Below are 19,429 nucleotides of genomic sequence, written 5' to 3' on the forward strand. Positions count from 1 at the left end.
ACTAGATGGCCTCCAAGGTCCTTTCCAACTTCATGCCTCTGTAATTCTTTTGTGAAGTCTTTCTTAGCTACCTAAACCGCTATAGACCTCTTTCCTTTCTTCTGTGCACTTAATATCTATACCATGCAATTTAGCACTTTAATAAGTAATGTCTTGTTCTCCAGTTGTATCACATGTATGTTTTTCTCCCAGTTAAAACAATAAGTCCTTCAAGGACACTGTATCTCAACCATATTTTGTACCACTTATGTGGTCAGAAAAGGTACTGGAAGGAAATTAAATAATTTAGTTAGAAAAATCAGATTCTGTATTACCATCAAAATTTAATAATCCTGTTTATTGCTTTTGATGTTACCAACTCTGTCCAGTGTAATTTCGATGGCTTTTCCTAGGTTAAACAAGGATGTGTTTGTCATTTCAGGAATCACTGACATTCAAGGATGTGGCAGTGGACTTCACTCAGGAGGAATGGCAGCAACTAAACCCTCATCAGAGATACCTATATAGGGATGTAATGCTTGAGAACTATAAGAACCTGGTCTCTTTAGGTAAGGGAGGCTTTCCTGTTTAACTAAGCATGAGCATTTTCATTGAGTCCCATTTTTTTCCTCAGTTACCAAAAGTTATGGTGTTTCTGAGATCTGTGTCAGAACCTGAAGTTCTGTGATCATTTATTCCTAATCCCTTTGGAGTACAGAAACAGAGTACAACTTCTTCCCATTTCCAGGGAAAAGATCTAACTTTGTACAGTAAGAAAAAAGTATTATTGATGTGCTGGCTATGATGTTATACATTTCTTATATTTCATAGGTCTTGAGGAAAATGTTTTGGGGATTTTTCTGGAAAAGTTATTTTTTCTAATGAAAACACTCAGATCCTTTGTCTTTCTATATGGGCAGGGCATCAGGTTTCCAAACCAGATGTGATCTCCCAGTTAGAGCAAGGAGAAGAGCCCTGGACAGTACAAAAAGGAGTCTCTACACATTCTTGCCGAGGTAAGTTTAGTATCAATCAATAGGCATTTATTAAGTCACTGTTTTCAGACACTGTGCTTAAGTACTTGGAAAACCTTCTATAGGAAGCCTTTCCCAGGCTCCCCTAATCTAAGTGTCTTCCCTTTGAGCTTATCTCCAGCATATACCTTTTTGTTTGTTTGTTTGTTTGTTTGTTTGTTTTTTGTTTTTTAGTGAGGCAATTGGGGTTAAGTGACTGCCCAGGGTCATACAGCTAGTAAGTGTGTGTTAAGTGTCTGAGGCTGGATTTGAACTCAGGTACTCCTGACTCCAGGGCCAGTGCTCCATCCACTGAGCCACCTAGCTGCCCCCATATATCTTTTTTTTTAAAATATTTTATTTTTTCAATATTTGTTTTTATAATATTTCTAGTTCCAAATTTTTCTCCCTCCCTCCCCAAGAGAACAAGCCATTTGATATAGGTTACATATGTACAATCACATTAAACATATTTATGCATTAGTCATGTTATGAAAGAAGAATCAGAATGTTATGTTGGAAAATCGGTTGCAGGTACTTTGGGCCCACAAAAAGAACAAAAGGGAAAAACCTCAAAAAACAAAAACAAAAAAAGTAGAAACAGTATGGTTCAATCTACATCTGGATTCCACAGTTCTTTTTTCTGGTTGTGGAGAGCATGTTCCATCATGAATCTTTTGGAATTATCTTAGACCATTGTATTATTGAGAAGAATTAAGCCTATCACAGTTGATCATCACACAATGTTGTTGATACTGTGTACAATGTTCTCCTGGTTCTGCTCATCTCACTCAGCATCTTAAGTCTTTCCAGGTTTCTTTGAAATCCACCTACTCATCATTTCTTACAGCACTATAGTATTCCATTACATTGATATACCACAACTTGTTTAGCCATTCCCCAGTTGATAGGCATCCCCTCACTTTCCAATTCTTTGCCACCACAAAAGATCCAGCATATATCTTGTTTGCATGTTGCCTCCCCATTAGACTGAAAGCTCCTTAAGAAAAGAGGTGGTTCTTTTTTTCCTTAATACTTGTAGACTTGATATAGACAAAATCGATAAAGAAATAAATCTCTCTTCTCAAGGAGCTTATCTTTGATTGGTGGTGCAGTATAATCAGCATTTTATAATACCTACTATATTCGAGGAACTGTGCCAAGCACTTTACAAATATTATCTCATTTGATCTTCACAACAATCCCAGGAGGTAGGTGCTATTATGTTCCGTATTTTAGAATTGCAGGAACTTAAGCAAACAGGTTAAGTGACTTGCCCAAGGTAACATGGTAAATGTCTGATGCTGGATTTTGAACTCAGGTTTTCCTAACTCCATTTCCAGCACTCTAGCTACTATACCACCCATCTACCTAGTATGTAAATGTATAAGAAAATACAGAAAAAAACATACTATGTGTGAAGTAAATATAAAATAAGAGGGAATTAGGAAGGGAGGACATTAGTAATGGGGGCAGAGGGGCAGGGGAATCAGGAAAGGCTTTGTACTTGAATTGCATCTTGAATGAAGTGAAGGATTCTGTGAGGCATAGGTGAAAAGGGAGTATATTTTAGGCATGGAGGATGGCCAGTACAAAGGCACAAAGACAGAAGAGAGTGCTATGTATAAGAATCAAAGAGGAAGACAGTTTGACTGGATTATAGAGTCTGGGAAAGGGAATAATTTTTTTTTTACATATAAGGTATTTTATTTTTTCTGTTACATGTAAAGATAGTTCTCAACTTTTGTTTATACAAGCTTTACAATTTCAGATTTTTCTCCCTCCCTCCCCTCCCTCCCCCCTCCCCTAGACAGCAGGTAATCTGATATAGGTTATATCTATATACATAGATATATAGATATATATCTATACACACATATATATACACATAATAACATTAATCCTATTTCTGCATTAGTCCTGTTATAAGAGAAAAAAATCAGAGCAATGATGAAAAACCTCAAAATAGAAAAAAAAACAACAGCACCAAAAACAAAAGAAATAGTATGGTTCATTCAGCATCTATACTCCACAGTTCTTTTTTTTTTTTCTTGGATTTGGAGATCCTCTTCTATCATGAGTTCCCTGGAACTCTTCTGTACCATTGCATTGGTGAGAAGAATATAGTCCATCACAGTAGATCAACACTCAATGTTCATGATACTGTGTACAATGTTCTTCTGGTTCTGCTCATCTCACTCATCATCAGCTCACGCAAGACCCTCCAGGTTTCTCTGAACTCCTCCTGCTCATCATTTCTTACAGCACAATAGTATTCCATTGTATTCATATATCATAACTTGTCCAGCCATTCCCCAATTGATGGGCACCCCTTCAACTTCCAATTCCTTGCCACCACGTAAAGAGCAACTATAAATATTTTTGTACATGTGGGTCCCTCTCCCCTTTCTATGATCTCTTTGGGAAGAAGACCCAAAAGTGGTATTGCTGGGTCAAAGGATATGCACAGCTTTATCGCCCTTTGGGCATAATTCCAAATTGCTCTCCAGAATGGTTGGATCAGTTCACAGCTCCACCAACAATGAATTAGTGTTCCAATTTTCCCACAGCTTCTCCAACATTTATTATTTTCCTTTTTTGTCATTTTAGCCAATCTGATAGGTGTCAGGTGGTACCTCAGAGTTGTTTTAATTTGCATCTCTCTAATCATTAGAGATTTAGAGCATTTTTTCATTTGGGAATAGATAGCTTTGGTTTCTTCATCAGAAAATTGCCTGTTTATATCCTTTGACCATTTCTCAATTGGGGAATGACTTGGATTCTTATAAATTTGATTTAGTTCCCTATATATTTTAGAGATGAGGCCTTTATCAGAAGTACTGGCCACAAAAATTGTTTCGAAAGGGAATAATTTATAATGAGGCTGGAAAGATAGAATGGGGCCAAGTGGTAAAAGCAAAACAGAGCAATTGATAGTTTATCCTAAAGGTAAGGGCAGCTAGGTGGCGCAGTAGATAAAGCACCAGCCCTGGATTCAGGAGTATCTGAGTTCAAATGTGACTTCAGACACTTGACACTTACTAGCTGTGTGACCCTGGGTCACACCCCATTGCTCCTCAAAAAAAAAAAAAGAAAAGAAAAGAAAGTCCTCTGACAGTGTGACTTCTAAAGCACTCTAGAATCTGCAATCTATCCTAAAGGTAATAGGGACTCAGTAGATTTATTGAGTAGGGAAGTAATATGATCAGATCCATGCTTAAGGAAAAACTTTTTGGCAGTTATATTGAATGAGAAGAGACTTGAGACCAATTGGAGGCCAGAATAATAGTCTAGGTTATAGCACGTAGGAGATAATTAAAAGAGTGCTTGACTAATAGTATTACTACCATAAATTATATTTTCATATAATGCTTCAAGGATTGAAGGTTATGATTCATTATAATGTTAGTTAACCCTTGCAACAACCCTGTCAGGTCCTATAGATATTATTATTTCCATTTTAAAGATGAAAAAATTGAGGCTCAGTGAGGTTAAGTGACTTACGCATTATTATACTGCCTTTTTCTTTCCACTCCTACTGATAATACCTTTGACTAGGGCATGCATCTTGAGAAATAATAGTGAATAAGTAATATGAGGCCAATTTGTAAAGGACTTAGACTTCCAGATAGGCAGTAGGGAGGTATTTTAGGATTTTCATTAAGAGAGCAGCATCAGCATATGAGGGCATTGATGACAACAGTTCATAGTGGTGAGACTGGTTAAAAACAAGAAGGAAATTGAGTAGGGCTAAACTCCAGGAAGCCAAGCTTTTTACTTTTATGCTAGCCCAAAGTCTGAAAATGGCCAGAGGTACAAGATTCAGAAAGTCAAAGAGGAATAGAGAAGGCTATGCTTAGTGGTCAAAGTGAATTTTCATAGTTAATACCTATTCTAAGAGAACAAGAAAAAAATAACAATGTTCAGAGTGTATATAGTGATCCTGATCAAAAGGAGCCATTGGTTTTCCCTCTACATTCTTTATAGTTCCTGCTTAATGTAAGTAGCCCTGATCCCATAGGCATTTGCATGAAGACAGTATAGTTGAGCAGAAATCGGATCACTGAGACTGCAAAAAAGCCCTAAGTATAGTTAAAGAAGCTATAGGAGTATTCTCATAGACTTGAAATTATCTTTTATGAAGGATTTCTTTGGTAGAAGAGTATAAAATGGATTGTAAAGGATAAGACCTAGGAGATTAGTTCGGACTCCATTAAAATAACCAGAACATAGGTTAGTGAAATCCTAAACTCAGGTTTTAGTTGCTCCCCATAATTCTGATATTTGCTCTCAGTCATAGCCCCTCTCTTTAGTCTATTCCAACAGTCACCTTTCTTAATTTCTGTTCTTCATCAATAGATCAGAATTGTTGAATTGTCTGTGTTCACCTTATTTATTGGATCAATTTTTCTGCAACAGTTTATGTTCATATCTCACTACTTCTTGACACATTTACTATTCTATCTCTAAATTACAAATATTGAATTCAGTATTTAAATGTTTCCAAAGCCACCTATATGTTATTCTCATTAGCATCATCATCACCACCACCATTGTCATCATCACCTTTACTCTTCTCATGTTAGTAAATTTCTTTGATCTCAGAACAGGCAACAAGGCACAGTTGCATTTTTTTCTTTCTTTTTTTTCAGACCAGGATATCAAGAATAAAACCAAGGATTCAATTCTAAAGCAAGACATTCCTGAAGCAGACCCACCCCAAAAAGTAACACTGGAAAAATTCACAAGGGATGGTATCTGGTACTTTGAGCTAAGAGAAACTGATTCCCAATTTGGAATAGAACAGAATATAAAGAAGGCAGAGCTGAGACAAAGTACAGTTTCCCAAGCAAAAATAATCCCTATGAAGACAAACCACAAGTGTAACGAATATAGTTTGGTTGCAGAACAAATTTTTCCTTCAAAAAAAATCACTCATAAATTTGACACATATAGGAAAACCTACTGTAATTCACAATTAATTGAATGCCAAAAAATCTGTGTAGAGAAAAAGCTGTTCAAGTGTAATGAATGTGGGAAAGCTTTTAGTAAGAGTACAATCCTTAAGAACCACCAGATGATCCACACCGGTGAGAAACCCTATAAATGTAATGAATGTGGGAAAGCCTTCAGACTTCGTGGAAACCTTACTCGACATAATAGAGTCCATACTGGAGAGAAACCCTATGAATGTAATGAATGTGGGAAAGCTTTCAGGCTTCGTGGAAACCTTAACCAACATAAAAGAATTCATACGGGGGAGAAACCCTATGAATGTAATGAATGTGGGAAAGCTTTCAGATTATATGCACACCTTACTCAACATAAAAGAATTCATACTGGAGAGAAACCTTATGAATGTAATGAATGTGGGAAAACTTTCAGACTGCAGGGACATCTTACTAAACATAAAAGCATTCATCCTGGAAAGAAACCCTATAAATGTAGTGATTGTGATAAGACTTTCAGTAAAGGTTCACTCCTAGTGAGTCATCAGAGAGTCCATACTGGAGAGGAACCCCATAAATGTAATGAATGTGGGAAAGCCTTCAGTTCACGTGCAAGCCTTACTCAACATAAAAGAATCCATACTGGAGAGAAACCCTATGAATGTAATGAATGTGGAAAAGCCTTCAGCCAGAATGTATGCCTTACTCAACATAAGACAGTCCATACAGGAGAAAAACCTTTTGAATGTAATCAGTGTGGGAAAGCATTCAGTCAGAGCAGACACTTAAATCGACATCAGAGAATTCATACAGGAGAGAAACCTTATAAATGTGATGATTGTGGGAAGTCATTTAGTAATGGTGAATTCCTTAGGCAACATCAGAGAGTCCACACTGGAGAGAAACCCTATAATTGTAGTGAATGTGGAAAAGCCTTTAGACTTCGTGTACACCTCACTAGACATAGGAGTATTCATACTGGAGAAAAACCCTACAAATGTAATGAATGTGGGAAAACCTTTCGTCTGAGCACACACCTAACTCAGCATAAGACCATTCATACTGGAGAAAAACCCTACAAATGTAATGAATGTGGGAAAACCTTCCGGTTGAGTACAGACTGTACTCAACATCAGAGAATCCATACTGGAGAAAGACCCTATGCATGTAATGAATGTGGGAAAGCATTTTGGGACAGGTCATCCTTTACTAAACATCAAAAAATTCACACTGGAGAAAAACCCTATGAATGTAATGAATGTGGAAAAGCTTTTATTCAAAGTTCATCTTTTATTCAACATTGTATTACTCATACTGGAGAGAAACCCTATGAATGTAATACATGTGGGAAAGCCTTCAGCCTTCATGCAAACCTTATTCGACATCAGAGAATTCATACTGGAGAGAAACCCTATAAATGTAAGCAATGTGGGAATGTCTTCAGGCACAGTTCAACCCTGATAAGACACCAGAGACTTCACAGTGTAGAATAATACTGGGAAAGCTTTTGTTAGATGCCCCTTATTCAGATAACCTATGGCCATCATGTAACTGTCACCAGCTATGATTTTATTTGGTATATTTTCAAGAAACATATGCTTCCTTTCACATTACCACCTATTGTATTTCATACAGAAGAGGAATTGTTTTCCTTGGCCCCAGAAAGCCTGCTCTCTAGGAGAAGTGAGTGAAAGTTACAGAAGCCAGATTTTGCTAGTAGTAAGGAAATATTTCCTAACAAAGCTATCTCAAAACATAATCAACTGGCTTGGCAGAGCTCAGGTTTCTGTTTACTAGAAATCTTATAGTAAAAGCTTTGATGGCCATATGGTAGTAGGGATCATAATTATTCAGATACAGATTAACTTAGCTGGCCTGCAAGTTTTTCTTTCAGCATCAAGATTTTGTGGTTTCCCTGTCTTTCCCTTCTATAAGATATAGGTGTAAAATAATATTTCTAGTTCATTGGTCTGACCATGGAGACCAAATAATGTGGTCTAACCACATCATTTCCAAGCTATTAGTTGTACTCTCCCACCTCTTTACATTCATGCTTTCCATCCTTCATGCCTAGAATACATTCCCACCTCATCTCTGCCTTTATGAAATCCTACTTTTAAAATTACAACTCTGATGCCACTTTTTCCTCAAAGGCTTCCTTTTTCAATCTCTACAATTGAAAGTCACCCCTCAGTCTTCAGAATTTCTTGGACATTTTTTTCAGGAATCACTTCTATAACCTTATTACATTTTGCTTTGTATTTTATTTCTTTGTATACATGTCTTATTCCTTTTATTATATATTGTAAGCTCCATGAGAGCAAATACTGACATTTTTCATCCTTGTATCTTCAGAATTTGGCACAGTACCTTGAACATAGTAGGTGCTTAATAAATATTTGTTGAATTTAATTGGATTACCAGGGTTGGTGATACCAGGTATCCATGATCTGTGCTTTAGATTAGGATTCCACATTTGACCCAACAATCTAGCTAAATCTGGGATGTGCATAAGAAAAGGGAGTATTTAGAAAGGCAGAAGATAATGGAGACTAAATTAATGGAGGTTAATTGGGAGACTTCAGCTCCCCAGGGTACAAATGTATTGGATCTTTCACAACAGTTTTTTCCATGGTAGTACTACCTACAACATGTACACATCCACACTTCAATGGGAGATCAAAGCCATGTACCTCCCCCAGATTGGATTTTTTGTTTTGTTTTGTTTTTGCAGGGCAATGAGGGTTAAGTGACTTGCCCAGGGTCACACAGCTAATAAGTCAAGTGTCTGAGGCTGGATTTGAACTCGGGTCCTCCTGAATCCAGGGCCAGTGCTTTATCTATTGTGCCACCTAGCTGCCCTCAGATTGGATTTAATAAAGTAGTTCTCAGCCTCCTTCCATTATACTTTTTTAGCATTTGGACTCCAGTTTAAGGTTACATAAAAGTAGGAATAACAAGGTACCATGACCTAAAGGAGGCCTTACAGTGGGGTAGAGTTTACTAAAATCCTCTTAATTCATGACAGGTATGACCAAGAGACCTTACCTATAAGGGAAGAACAAAATTCCAAGGAGAAAAACCATTGAATTTAAGCTTTCATCTGGGGTCAAAGAACCTAAGGGAGAGAAGGCTGGTAGATTACCCTTGTTGGCAAAACTGAACAGAATTCAGAATGGATAGAGTACCCATTAGCACAACCCAGCCCCTAAGAGGACATGAAAGAAGGTGCAGAAGATGTTGGATAGAAAAGCATTGCTGCCTAGTGTGTTAATAACATCTATATAGGTGTATATTCTTTCCACCCTCCCATCCCATCCCTTCACTCTTTGTCATGCCAGAAGCATTGTGAAAACCTAAGAATCACAAAACAACTGTCAACACTCCCCACTGAGTGATATGCTCTCAGATGCCCCACTCTCAGCTGTGTAGAGTTGCAGCAGTGTCAAGCTACCCACTGAGCCGACCAGTGCTGAGCCAAGCTACCCATCTAGCCAAGTTGTGTTGAGCTAAATTGCCAAATGAGCCAAGCAGTGCTGAGCCTCCCTCCCCTTTCACCCAGGTGAGACAGACCTTGCCTGAAGTCTTCTTAAATAGGAGGATTGTGTCTCTCTTTTTGTAGTTTTGGAATCTGTTTAGAGGCTTGATTTAATGTTGTTTTTGAGGGAAACACAAGAAAGCTCAGGAAAGCTCCCGGCTTCTCTCCACCATTTTGGCTCCGCCCCCAATCATGTCTACCTGTATTTTTCTAGAACCAGGTGCTGCCACCACCTCTGAGTCCCAGGCCAAAAGAGGAAACTGAACTGGGCTTCTCTTACAAAGAAACATAAAATTAAAGTACCAAAGAAAAGAGTAACAACTAAAAAAGAAAAATTAGTAAAGTAAAAAGTTTCCACACAATTTAAAAATTTTATAGTATAACTGAATCACTTAGGATATGAGAAACAGTGGAATTGGGAACTGAAACTAAAGAAAACAAATGGAATAATCAAAGCAAGATTATTAAATGCTAAGAAGATCAAATAAAGGAAGAATTGGAAGAAAATTATGGAAATTGAGAGACTATCCCAATGGGTAGCTATCTGTCCTTGAAATCAGAAAAATCAGGGGTTTAGGTCCCACCTCTTGACATACTGGCTGTGTGATCCTGGGTAAATCATTTAACCTCTCAGTAGCCTATGTGAATTTCTCAGATTGTATATTGCAGAATCCTTGCTGATCTGAATTGGTATAGGGCTTTCCTTAACAAGAGCTTCATAGATCATTTAAATCACAGGTTCAACACTGTCCCCCCACTACCTGTCCCCCAGAAAATATGGGAGAAAAAAAAAAGAAATAATATGTTTGCCTTGACTATGAAGAACAGGGACATTTTTTCACTTTAAAAAAAAATCAAAGAAATCATTGGAGATAAAAATCAATGGATTGAATTATATAAAGGATTTGAATTTTACATAACAAATAAGATCTAAAATAGACTGGAGAAATATGTGAAATAAATATATCAGATAAAAGTCTGACATACCAATAAGATTAATACACACTCCCCAGTAAATCAGTGGTCAAAGGATATGACAAGATAATTTACAAAGGAGGAAATATAACTACTTATAACCAAATGGAAAGATGTTCGAGCTCCCTAATTATTGAGAAAATCAAAACAAATTTAAGATGTTACTTTACACCAATTCAAATGGCAAAAAATATATTTTCATGATAAAGTTCATTGTTGAGATTGCAGAATACTGCAAATATTTTGAAACAATATATAATTATATAATGAGTCACAAAACTGGTTATTTCTTTCAATCCAGTAATTCCATCACTAAGACTACCACAAAAACAGCATAAAATGACCTACCTGTAAAAACATACTCATAGCTTTTCTATTTGTAATACCTAAAATAATACCTAAATAAATTATGGTATACTAATGAATGAAGTATCATGGCACCAAAAAAATGTCACACAAAGAAATATGGAAAGATCCTTGTTAGATGATACAGAGTGAAATTAATACACCAGAGCCATATGCCCCCTAACTATAACTTTTACAAGAAAAAAGGAAAAGAAAGGAAAATGGCCAAAAGAAGAAGAATGTGGGATAAGCTCATAAGAGGATTGAGGGCAAATAACACTTTCTTTGCTTATTATTTGTTCATTGAGGGGGGTTTTGGCGGGGGGTTAGATTTTTTGGGGGGTGGGGCAGTGAGAGTTAAGTGAGTTGCCCAAGGTCACACAGCTAGTAAGTGTCAAGTGTCTGAGGTCAAATTTGAACTCAGGTCCTCCTGAATCCAGGGCTGGTGCTTTATCGACTGCGCCACCTAGCTGCCCCCTGTTCATTGGTTTTTAATGTTTATTTCATTGTTTCTTTTCGTTGGTGGTTATTAAGGTTATCATATAAGTAAAATATAAAATCAGTCTGGAAAGTATTTATTGGAATTTATCTACAGAAGGTTCTGCTGTTTCTCCTAGCTCCTGGTTCTCAGCTTCATGCTTATAGGGTGGGTCATTCTCCCTCATCCAAAACCTTTCTGGAAGAAAAGTATTATCATGGAACATAAATGTTCTCAAGCTATTGCAGATGGTATTCAAATATGTTTGGGATTTTAAAAGTTCATAATAAAGAGACTTTTGGACCCAACAGTTGGCATTGTGATGACCAATGACATTCCATAAGAGATTCAAGCTCAGCTTCTAGCAGCCAAGTCCATGACTGAAATGAGTCAAATTTAGGATGAAAAAATTAGGAATGGGACTACATTAGTCATTATTCCTGCTAAAGAGATGCTATCAGAGATACTAGCTAAACATTTCTTAGAGTAACTGATCAACCCAACAATAGTGATTAATTTCCATTTACCAATAAGTATTGGATGAAATGATGAACACACCTAAAAAAATCAGTATGCCTGTTGATATTAACAGTGATGGCATAATAATGAACATTATCCATAATGTCATCCATACCAAGGTATTCAGACTTAGTCCTTCCTGGCTTGCACCAGATCCCCTAAAGATGGTACACTTTGAGGAAAATGGCAAAAAGATATTGACATTAAGATTTATGCTAAGGAAGAAAATTGCTGGGCATTATTGAGGTCTTATGTCTTATTTGGAGTCACATTCAACAAGGATATGACTTGACCATGAATGTAGCATAACATTAAGAACTTGTGTGTTGCTGGATTCCTCCATGGAACACAACAAAGGAGAAAGCTATTCAGACATTAAGATAACTCTAGAGAAAGGCTTTACCCAAATCCTACATATAGAAGATGAATATACACAGCAGCTTTTTGAGAATTTTATACATCTGAAGCTTAGTGTGGTCATTATAGAAAAAAGCAGATCAGATTTATCTCATCAGTACTCACATAGGCCACTATCACAGCTATCTGCTAAGTCTAAAGATAAATATTTTACTAGAGCCTATGAATTCCAGATTGCCAGCTGATAAGAGGAACAAAGAGAAGATGACACTGGAACTAGGACTGACCTATTTGAAATCATATGCACGACTGTCCTCTAGAAAGCCATCAAGGATAACCTCTCAGAGAGGCCATACAAGTGAGCCAAAATGTTTTTTTTTCCTCAAATCTCTCCTGGTGCCAGGGGGTGGATATTCTAAGATGGCTCTGGCTCATGTGCTGACAAAGAAGTCCCAAGCCATGAGTGGCATTAAAGAGTAGCCATACAAGGCTGTGTGGCCTAAGCCCTACAGTTCTTTGGGACCAATATCATATGTCTGGTCACTTCCTTTTAGGCCAAGAGCACTCAAGAGAACTGTGAACCTGGGGTATGGATGGTGAAACAGGTACTTTGGTAGAGACATGAAGAAATTGGGTATTTGGGAACCATTTGTTATGTGAAATTGTAGATATACAAGATGGTTGTAGAGAATGCTTTCCTACTGCTTCAGATGGAAGATATTGTCTCAGCCCACAAGAAAATAAGGTTATGACCAGGACCATTTGGGTGTACCTCTAATGCTGGGCAGGAATGATGTACAAACAACACAACCATCTGCTGAGGTGACAGACCACATGAAGAGCAGATTTTCTAAGATTTCCCTGGCTTCTAGAGCAAACATGGATATCTTTGGTAGAGATTATTAGGTTGAAGAAGGGCAGTTAGGTGGAAAAGTGGATAAAGTGAGTAGACTCATCTTCCTAAGTTCAAATCTGGCCTCAGACATTTACTAGCTGTGTGACCCTGGATGAGTCACTTGACCCTATTTGTTTTAGTTCCTTATCTGTAAAATGAGCTGGAGAAGGAAATGGCAAATCCCTCCTATAGGTTTGCCAAGAAAACCCTGAATGGGATCATGAAGAGATAGACATGACTAAATTAAACAAAAAAAAAAATTAAATTGAAGGGCTTCTTTCAGACTTTTTCTACCTCTGATCAGTTTGTAAAAGGCCCTGACATGTAGCTTCCCTCTGTTGTAAACTTTTAACTTAAGTTTACTTTTGTTTGTTTTTGTTTTTGTGGGGCACTGAGAGTTAAGTGACTTGCCCAGGGTTACACAGCTAGTTAAGCGCTAAGTGTCTAAGGTTGGATTTGAACTAGGAAATCCTGAATCCAGGGCCAGTGCTTTATTCACTTCACCACCTAGCTGCCCCTAAATTTACTGTCAATGATTAAACTTGTTATCTGAAAGAGAAAGCACAATAGGCTAGAAGTAGACTGTGAAGGACAATGCCAGAATAATTTATAATTAATCCTAGAGGTAGTAGAAATTCACTGAGACTTTTTTTTTTGGTGAGGCAATTGGGGTTAAGTGACTTGCCCAAGGTCACCCAGCTAGTAAGTTTTAAGTGTCTGAGGTGGGATTTGAACTCAGGTCCTCCTGACTCCAGGGCCGGTGCTCTATCCATTGCGCCACCTAGCTGCCCCCACTGAGACTTCTTGACCAAGAGAATGACAGACCTTTGTTTTAGGACTATCAATATTGTTGTATATGAAGGCTGGATCAAGAGACCAAGTATGAGTATATTGCAATATTCTAAGAGAGGAGTGATGAGTCTCCAAATTAGGGTGGTTTGGGTGTGAGAAGAGGTGATAGTTGTGAGGATTGTGATAAATTGATAAGATCTGACCATTAATTGCATAGAGATGTTGAAGAAAAATGAAGAGTAAAGGGCAATTCTATAATTTCAAAGCTTGGTGATTAGAAAGACAGTGGAATTCTCAACAGAAATTGGAAAGATTAAAGGATGAATAGGTTTTGGGGAAAAGGTAATGACTTCTGTTTCATACTGTTAAGTTTAGGATGTCTACAGGAGATCCAGCTAGCATCTGGTGGTATGGAATTCAGGAAGAGATGACAACTTCATATGTAAATCTGAAATCTATCTGTATAGAGGTGCTTGACATGAGAGTTAATGAATCACCGAGAGACATCCAATACAATATGAATCAGACTAGTCAGAGTATAATCAGAGTAAGCCTAGCTGTGCCATCTGCAAAACTTATCAACTAGGTGACTGAAAATATTTTTTCTACCATTTCTATCACATTCTGGGAAAGTTTTCTGGTTTAGAGGTTATGGATAGGTAGCACACCTCCTTTGTTCATAGGTCCCCCTTGGAGTGTGATGGTGGTTTTCTCCCTATTTATGTACCAGTCATCTTAAATGGTCTCCAACTATCCCAGGGCATTGATTGTATAGAATTTTATATGTGGGGAAAGACTGGAGAAACTGGTTAGAAACCATAGTTCATATAGAAGAATGTTTAATCCTTTCATGAAAGATTCTTTCACAGTTTGGGGATATTATTTATCACTCTTGTGAGGGAAAAAACCATCCTCTTCTCAGTAATTCTCAGGAACTTAACAGGAATGTGACAAAGGCTCTTTATTTCCTTCTCATGAGAAGGAGGCATCCTAGTGTGCAGCTAGTGGGTGCCCATAAAGGGGGTTCGAAGGCCCTGTTTTATACCCTAGTCCCTAATGCGAATGGACCCTCTCCTTTTTCATCATTGGTCCCATTACTCAAGGGTTACAATCTACGCATAAAAACTAGCTAATCAGAACACAGTATTCCCACCCCTCTTCCTTGTATGGGCATAACTAAGGAGTGGACCTTATACTTCCTTATATGGACACAATTCTGGAGCAGACCTTATTGAGATCAGGGCTCCTTGAACTCTGTGACCTTGCTAGCCTGAGGGGGAGGAGGGGATCTGAGATCCTTGTCCTACAAACAGGTCAGGAGAAGTATGACAGACATGTCCACATTGAGAGGAGACAACTACCCATTTTCTCATAACTCTTTTTTTGTGTGTGAGGCAATTGCGGTTAAGTGACATGTCCAAGGTCACACAGCTAGTAAGTGTTAAGTGTCTGAGGCCGAATTTGAACTCAGGTACTCCTGACTCCAGGGCCAGTGCTCTATCCACTGCGCCACCTAGCTGCCCCATTCTCACAACTCTCAACAGCAACCTTGAATCATTTAATGAAGACAGAAGAAAAAAAGGTATTTCTAGGTGAAGCCAAGATGGCAGCATAGAAGGAAGAGTGTACCTGAGCTCTCATCCATAACTCCTACAGACAGAACTATTTTCACTAGACCCTGATGCAGAAATCCAGAAAAAGTCATGCATAAATGTTCCTTTTATCTGAATTAGAGAAAGATGGAAAACAATAATGGGGGGAGAGAGGGAGAGGGAGAGAGAAAGGTATAGAAATATATTAAACTGTTAAACTCAAAAAGAAAGTAGGAAACAGGGACAAGGAAGGGACATAGAGGGGTCTAAAGGGTGGAAAGAGGTAGAATAGGTGAGGTGACAATCATAACTAAAATAATCTAAAATGCTGAAAGGAGTTATGTGAAAGGAAGATTAAAAGGAAAGGAAGAAAGTAAAAACCAACCTTCTATCCTTTGTAATTTTTCTAAAGTTCTATTTAGATCCTTAACTTCTTTCTTCTTTTTCTTTACGTTAATTGGTCTAGGTCTGAAAGGGGTGCCTTAAGGTCACTATTATAGTTTTCCTATTTTCCCCTCTAATTCAATTAGATTTTCCTTTAAACACTCAGATGTTATGTTATTAGATGCCTAGCATATATACACATATACACATACACACTGATAGTGATTTATCTGTGGTGCCTTTTAGTATAATGTAATTTTCCTTATGTTTTTATCATGTCTCTAAAGTGTAGACTTATCTGAGATCACAATTGCTACCATCAGTTTTCTGAATTAAGCTGAAGCATAATAGATTTTATTATAGTCCCTTATTTTAGCTATATGAACCTTTGTGTTTCAAGTGTGTTTCTTGTAAACAGCATGTTGTTGGTTTCTTTCTTTTTCTTTCTTTCCTTTCTTTTTTTGTGGCGCAATGAGGGTTAAGTGACTTGCCCAGGGTCACACAGCTAGTAAGTATCAAGTGTCTGGGGCAGGATTTGAACTCAGGTTCTCCTGAATCCAGGGACAGTGTCTTATCCACTGTGCCACCTAGCTGCCCCCTATTGTTGGCTTCTGTAATCCATATCCTCTTTTGTTTTATGGATGAGTTCATCCCATTCACATTTGTGACTGTTAATTGTGTATTTCCTTCTATCCTGTTTCTTTGTGCTTATTAGGGGAAATAAATACTTACAAAAATATAAAAAACTAAAATTAACAAAGAGAAAAAATAAAATGTTTAAAGAACCCTAATATCAGAAAAAGAAAATGAACAAGCCATAAATGAACTCACAAAGGAAAAAACTCTAGGACCATATGCATTCACAAGAGAATTCTATCAAACATTCAAAAAACAATTCCAACAATATAGAAAATGCAATAATATGAAAAAGGTACAATTTTGATCTCTTTCTTAGATACAAAGGTGTTCTTGATAACTAAACCAGGGAAAGAGAAAGCAGTGGAAAAAATAAGTAGGCTGGTAAGCCTCATGAATACTGATGCAAAAATTTAAAATAAAATCTTAGCAGTCAGGTTAAATAATTGTAGAAACATTAATGTTCATTGGTCGGTAAAGCCAATATGATAGAATTGACAATAGTAAGTAAATTAATATATTCATTGTTCTACCAAAATCATAAAAGAATATTTTATAGAGCTAGAAAAAAAAACTTATAAAGGAATATAAGGTCAAGAATATCAGTAGAAAAAAATGAAAAAAAAGCTGGGGTAGGGAATCTATCAGTACCAGATGTCAAAGTGACTACCAAGTAGTGATTGTTAAAAAACAATTTAGTACTGGTTAAGAAAAGGAGAGGTCAGGGGCAACTAGGTGGCACAGTAGATAGAGCACCAGCCCTGGATTCAGGAGGACCGGAGTTCAAATCCTGCCTCAGACACTTTACACTTACAAGCTGTGTGACCCTAGGCAAGTCACTTAACCCCAATTGCCTCACCAAAAAAAATTTTTTTTTTAAATTAGAAAAAAAAAAAAAGGAGAGGTCACTTAGTGGAACAGATTAAGTACACAAAATACAGAAGAGTAAAAACCACTGTACCATAGTGTCTAATAAACCCAAATTCTCAAGTTGGGAAGGATTCACTATTTGACAAAAAACACTTGGAAACTTGGGATGAAAGTCTGGCAAAAAATAGGTTTAAACCAACATCTCACATCATATACTATGAAAATCTCCAAATAGATATATGGCTTAGATGTAAAAAGTCATATCATAAACAAATTAAAGGAGCAAGGAAGAAATTACCTTTCAGATATATGAATAGGGTAACCTCATATGGAAAATGCTGTAAATTACTAATAGAGAAGTGCAAATTAAAACACCTCACAGCTTAGTAGAGAAGATCTATGCAACCTCGATGGACATAAAGATGAAATTGGACTGGGTGCTTTAAATGGAGAGGGGGGAGGGTAGAAGGTACTTCCAGTGTGTAAATTTCAGGGCTTCAGTGAAGAAAGGTTTCCAAGATGAAGAGGTTTTTGGAGCATGATAGAAAAAATCTGGAGTGTAGCCTGGAGAGGTCAGGAGAGGAAAAAAGCAAATGGAGGGCTTGTGTGTGGGGGGTGGGGGTAGGGAAACAAGCAAACATAAAAACAGGTACGCTAATCCAATGCTAATGAATCTGTGAATGTCCAGTCATTATCATAGAAAATAATTAGGATTCCAAAGGACTTATTATAAAAAAAATTCTGTCCAACTCCAGAGAGGGAACTGATGGATTCTGCATGCAGCTTGAAGCTAGTTGTTTTTTTTTAAATATCTTTTCTTTTTCAGATCATGGCTAATCCAGAAATGTTTTGCATGACTACATATGTATTTTCTTCAATTGTTTTCAGTTGTGTCTGACTCTGCGACCCAATTGGGGTTTTCTTGGCAAAGATACTAGAAGAATTCACCATTACCTTCTCCAGCTCATTTTACAGATGAGGAAATTGAGGCAAATAGGTTAAGTGACTTGCCCTAGTTCACATAGCTAGTAAGTATCTGAGGCCAGATTTGAACCCAGTAAGATGAATCTTCTTGAGTCCAGCACTCTATCCATGGCACCACCTAGTTGCCCCTGGGTTTAACTGATTCTATGCAAGTGATTTTTAAACCTGCACATTCAACCTTCATCTCTTTTTCAAGCTCCAGTCCAACATTAATAGCTGCTTAGCAGACATTTCCTCTTGTATGTCCCAAAGGCATCTCAGACTCAGCATGTTCAAAACATCTCATTTCCTTCCCCCTGCGCACACCCAAAAAGCTCACCCTTTCTCCTAACTTCCCTATTTCTGGTATCCCATCATCCTTCTAGTCACCTAGGTTTGCAACTTAGTGGTCACATGCAGCTCTTCTTCCTCATCCCCAAATCCAATCAGTTGCCAAGTCTTGTCAGTTCTATCTCCATAATATTTCTAAAATCAATTTACTTCTCTGTACCCAAACTATCCCAGTTCAAGCTCTCAACCAACTTTCTGTCTGGACTATTACAATAGCTGCCTAATTAACCTCCTACTCTTCAGTCTCTCCCATCTCCAGCTCATCCTCCACTTAAGTTGCCAAATTGATACTTTTTGGGGGGAGGGGCAGGGCAATTGAGGTAAAGTGACTTGCCCAGGGTCACACAGCTAGTAAATGTTAAGTGTCTGAGGCCAGATTTGAACTCAGGTCCTCCTGAATCCAGGGCTGGTGCTCTATCCACTGCGCCACCTAGCTGCCCCCCCCAAACTGATACTTTTAAACTATAGATCTGACCATCTTACTCTCCTACCTAAGAAGCTTCAGTGGCTCCCTATTACTTCTAGAACAAAATACAAATTCCTCTGTTTGGCATTCCACAATCTGTTCCCAACTATCTTTCTAGAATAATTTCACAATACTCCCATGTACACATTTTGTATTTCAGCCAAAGTGACCTACTTGTTGCTCCTTATACATGATATTCCATCTCTCTTTGCATAGTCTTAGTCTGTTTCATTCTGCTAACTTTTGCAGCCGTTTGGGACTCAATTTCTTTTTGTGTGTGTGTGGGAGGCAATGAGGGTTAAGTGACTTTTTAACTTTTTTTTTTTT

General features: G+C 37.6%; 1 protein-coding gene and 1 pseudogene across 1 annotated transcript in view; both read left to right on the plus strand.

Moving 5' to 3' along the window:
• Positions 1 to 19,429, plus strand: part of LOC122742767 (zinc finger protein 184-like) — a 55,102-nt gene that overhangs the window by 14,460 nt on the left and 21,213 nt on the right. Inside the window, exons 4-7 of the mRNA XM_043987254.1 lie at positions 422 to 548; positions 900 to 995; positions 5,645 to 7,423; positions 17,842 to 17,849. Of these exons, the coding sequence (XP_043843189.1) occupies positions 422 to 548; positions 900 to 995; positions 5,645 to 7,423; positions 17,842 to 17,849 (2,010 nt within the window). The remainder of the gene's footprint in view (positions 1 to 421; positions 549 to 899; positions 996 to 5,644; positions 7,424 to 17,841; positions 17,850 to 19,429) is intronic.
• On the plus strand, positions 7,456 to 12,398 carry LOC122742255 (annotated as a pseudogene).

The sequence above is a fragment of the Dromiciops gliroides genome, chromosome 2 (assembly GCF_019393635.1).
Source record: "Dromiciops gliroides isolate mDroGli1 chromosome 2, mDroGli1.pri, whole genome shotgun sequence".
In the NCBI taxonomy this organism is placed as follows: domain Eukaryota; kingdom Metazoa; phylum Chordata; class Mammalia; order Microbiotheria; family Microbiotheriidae; genus Dromiciops; species Dromiciops gliroides.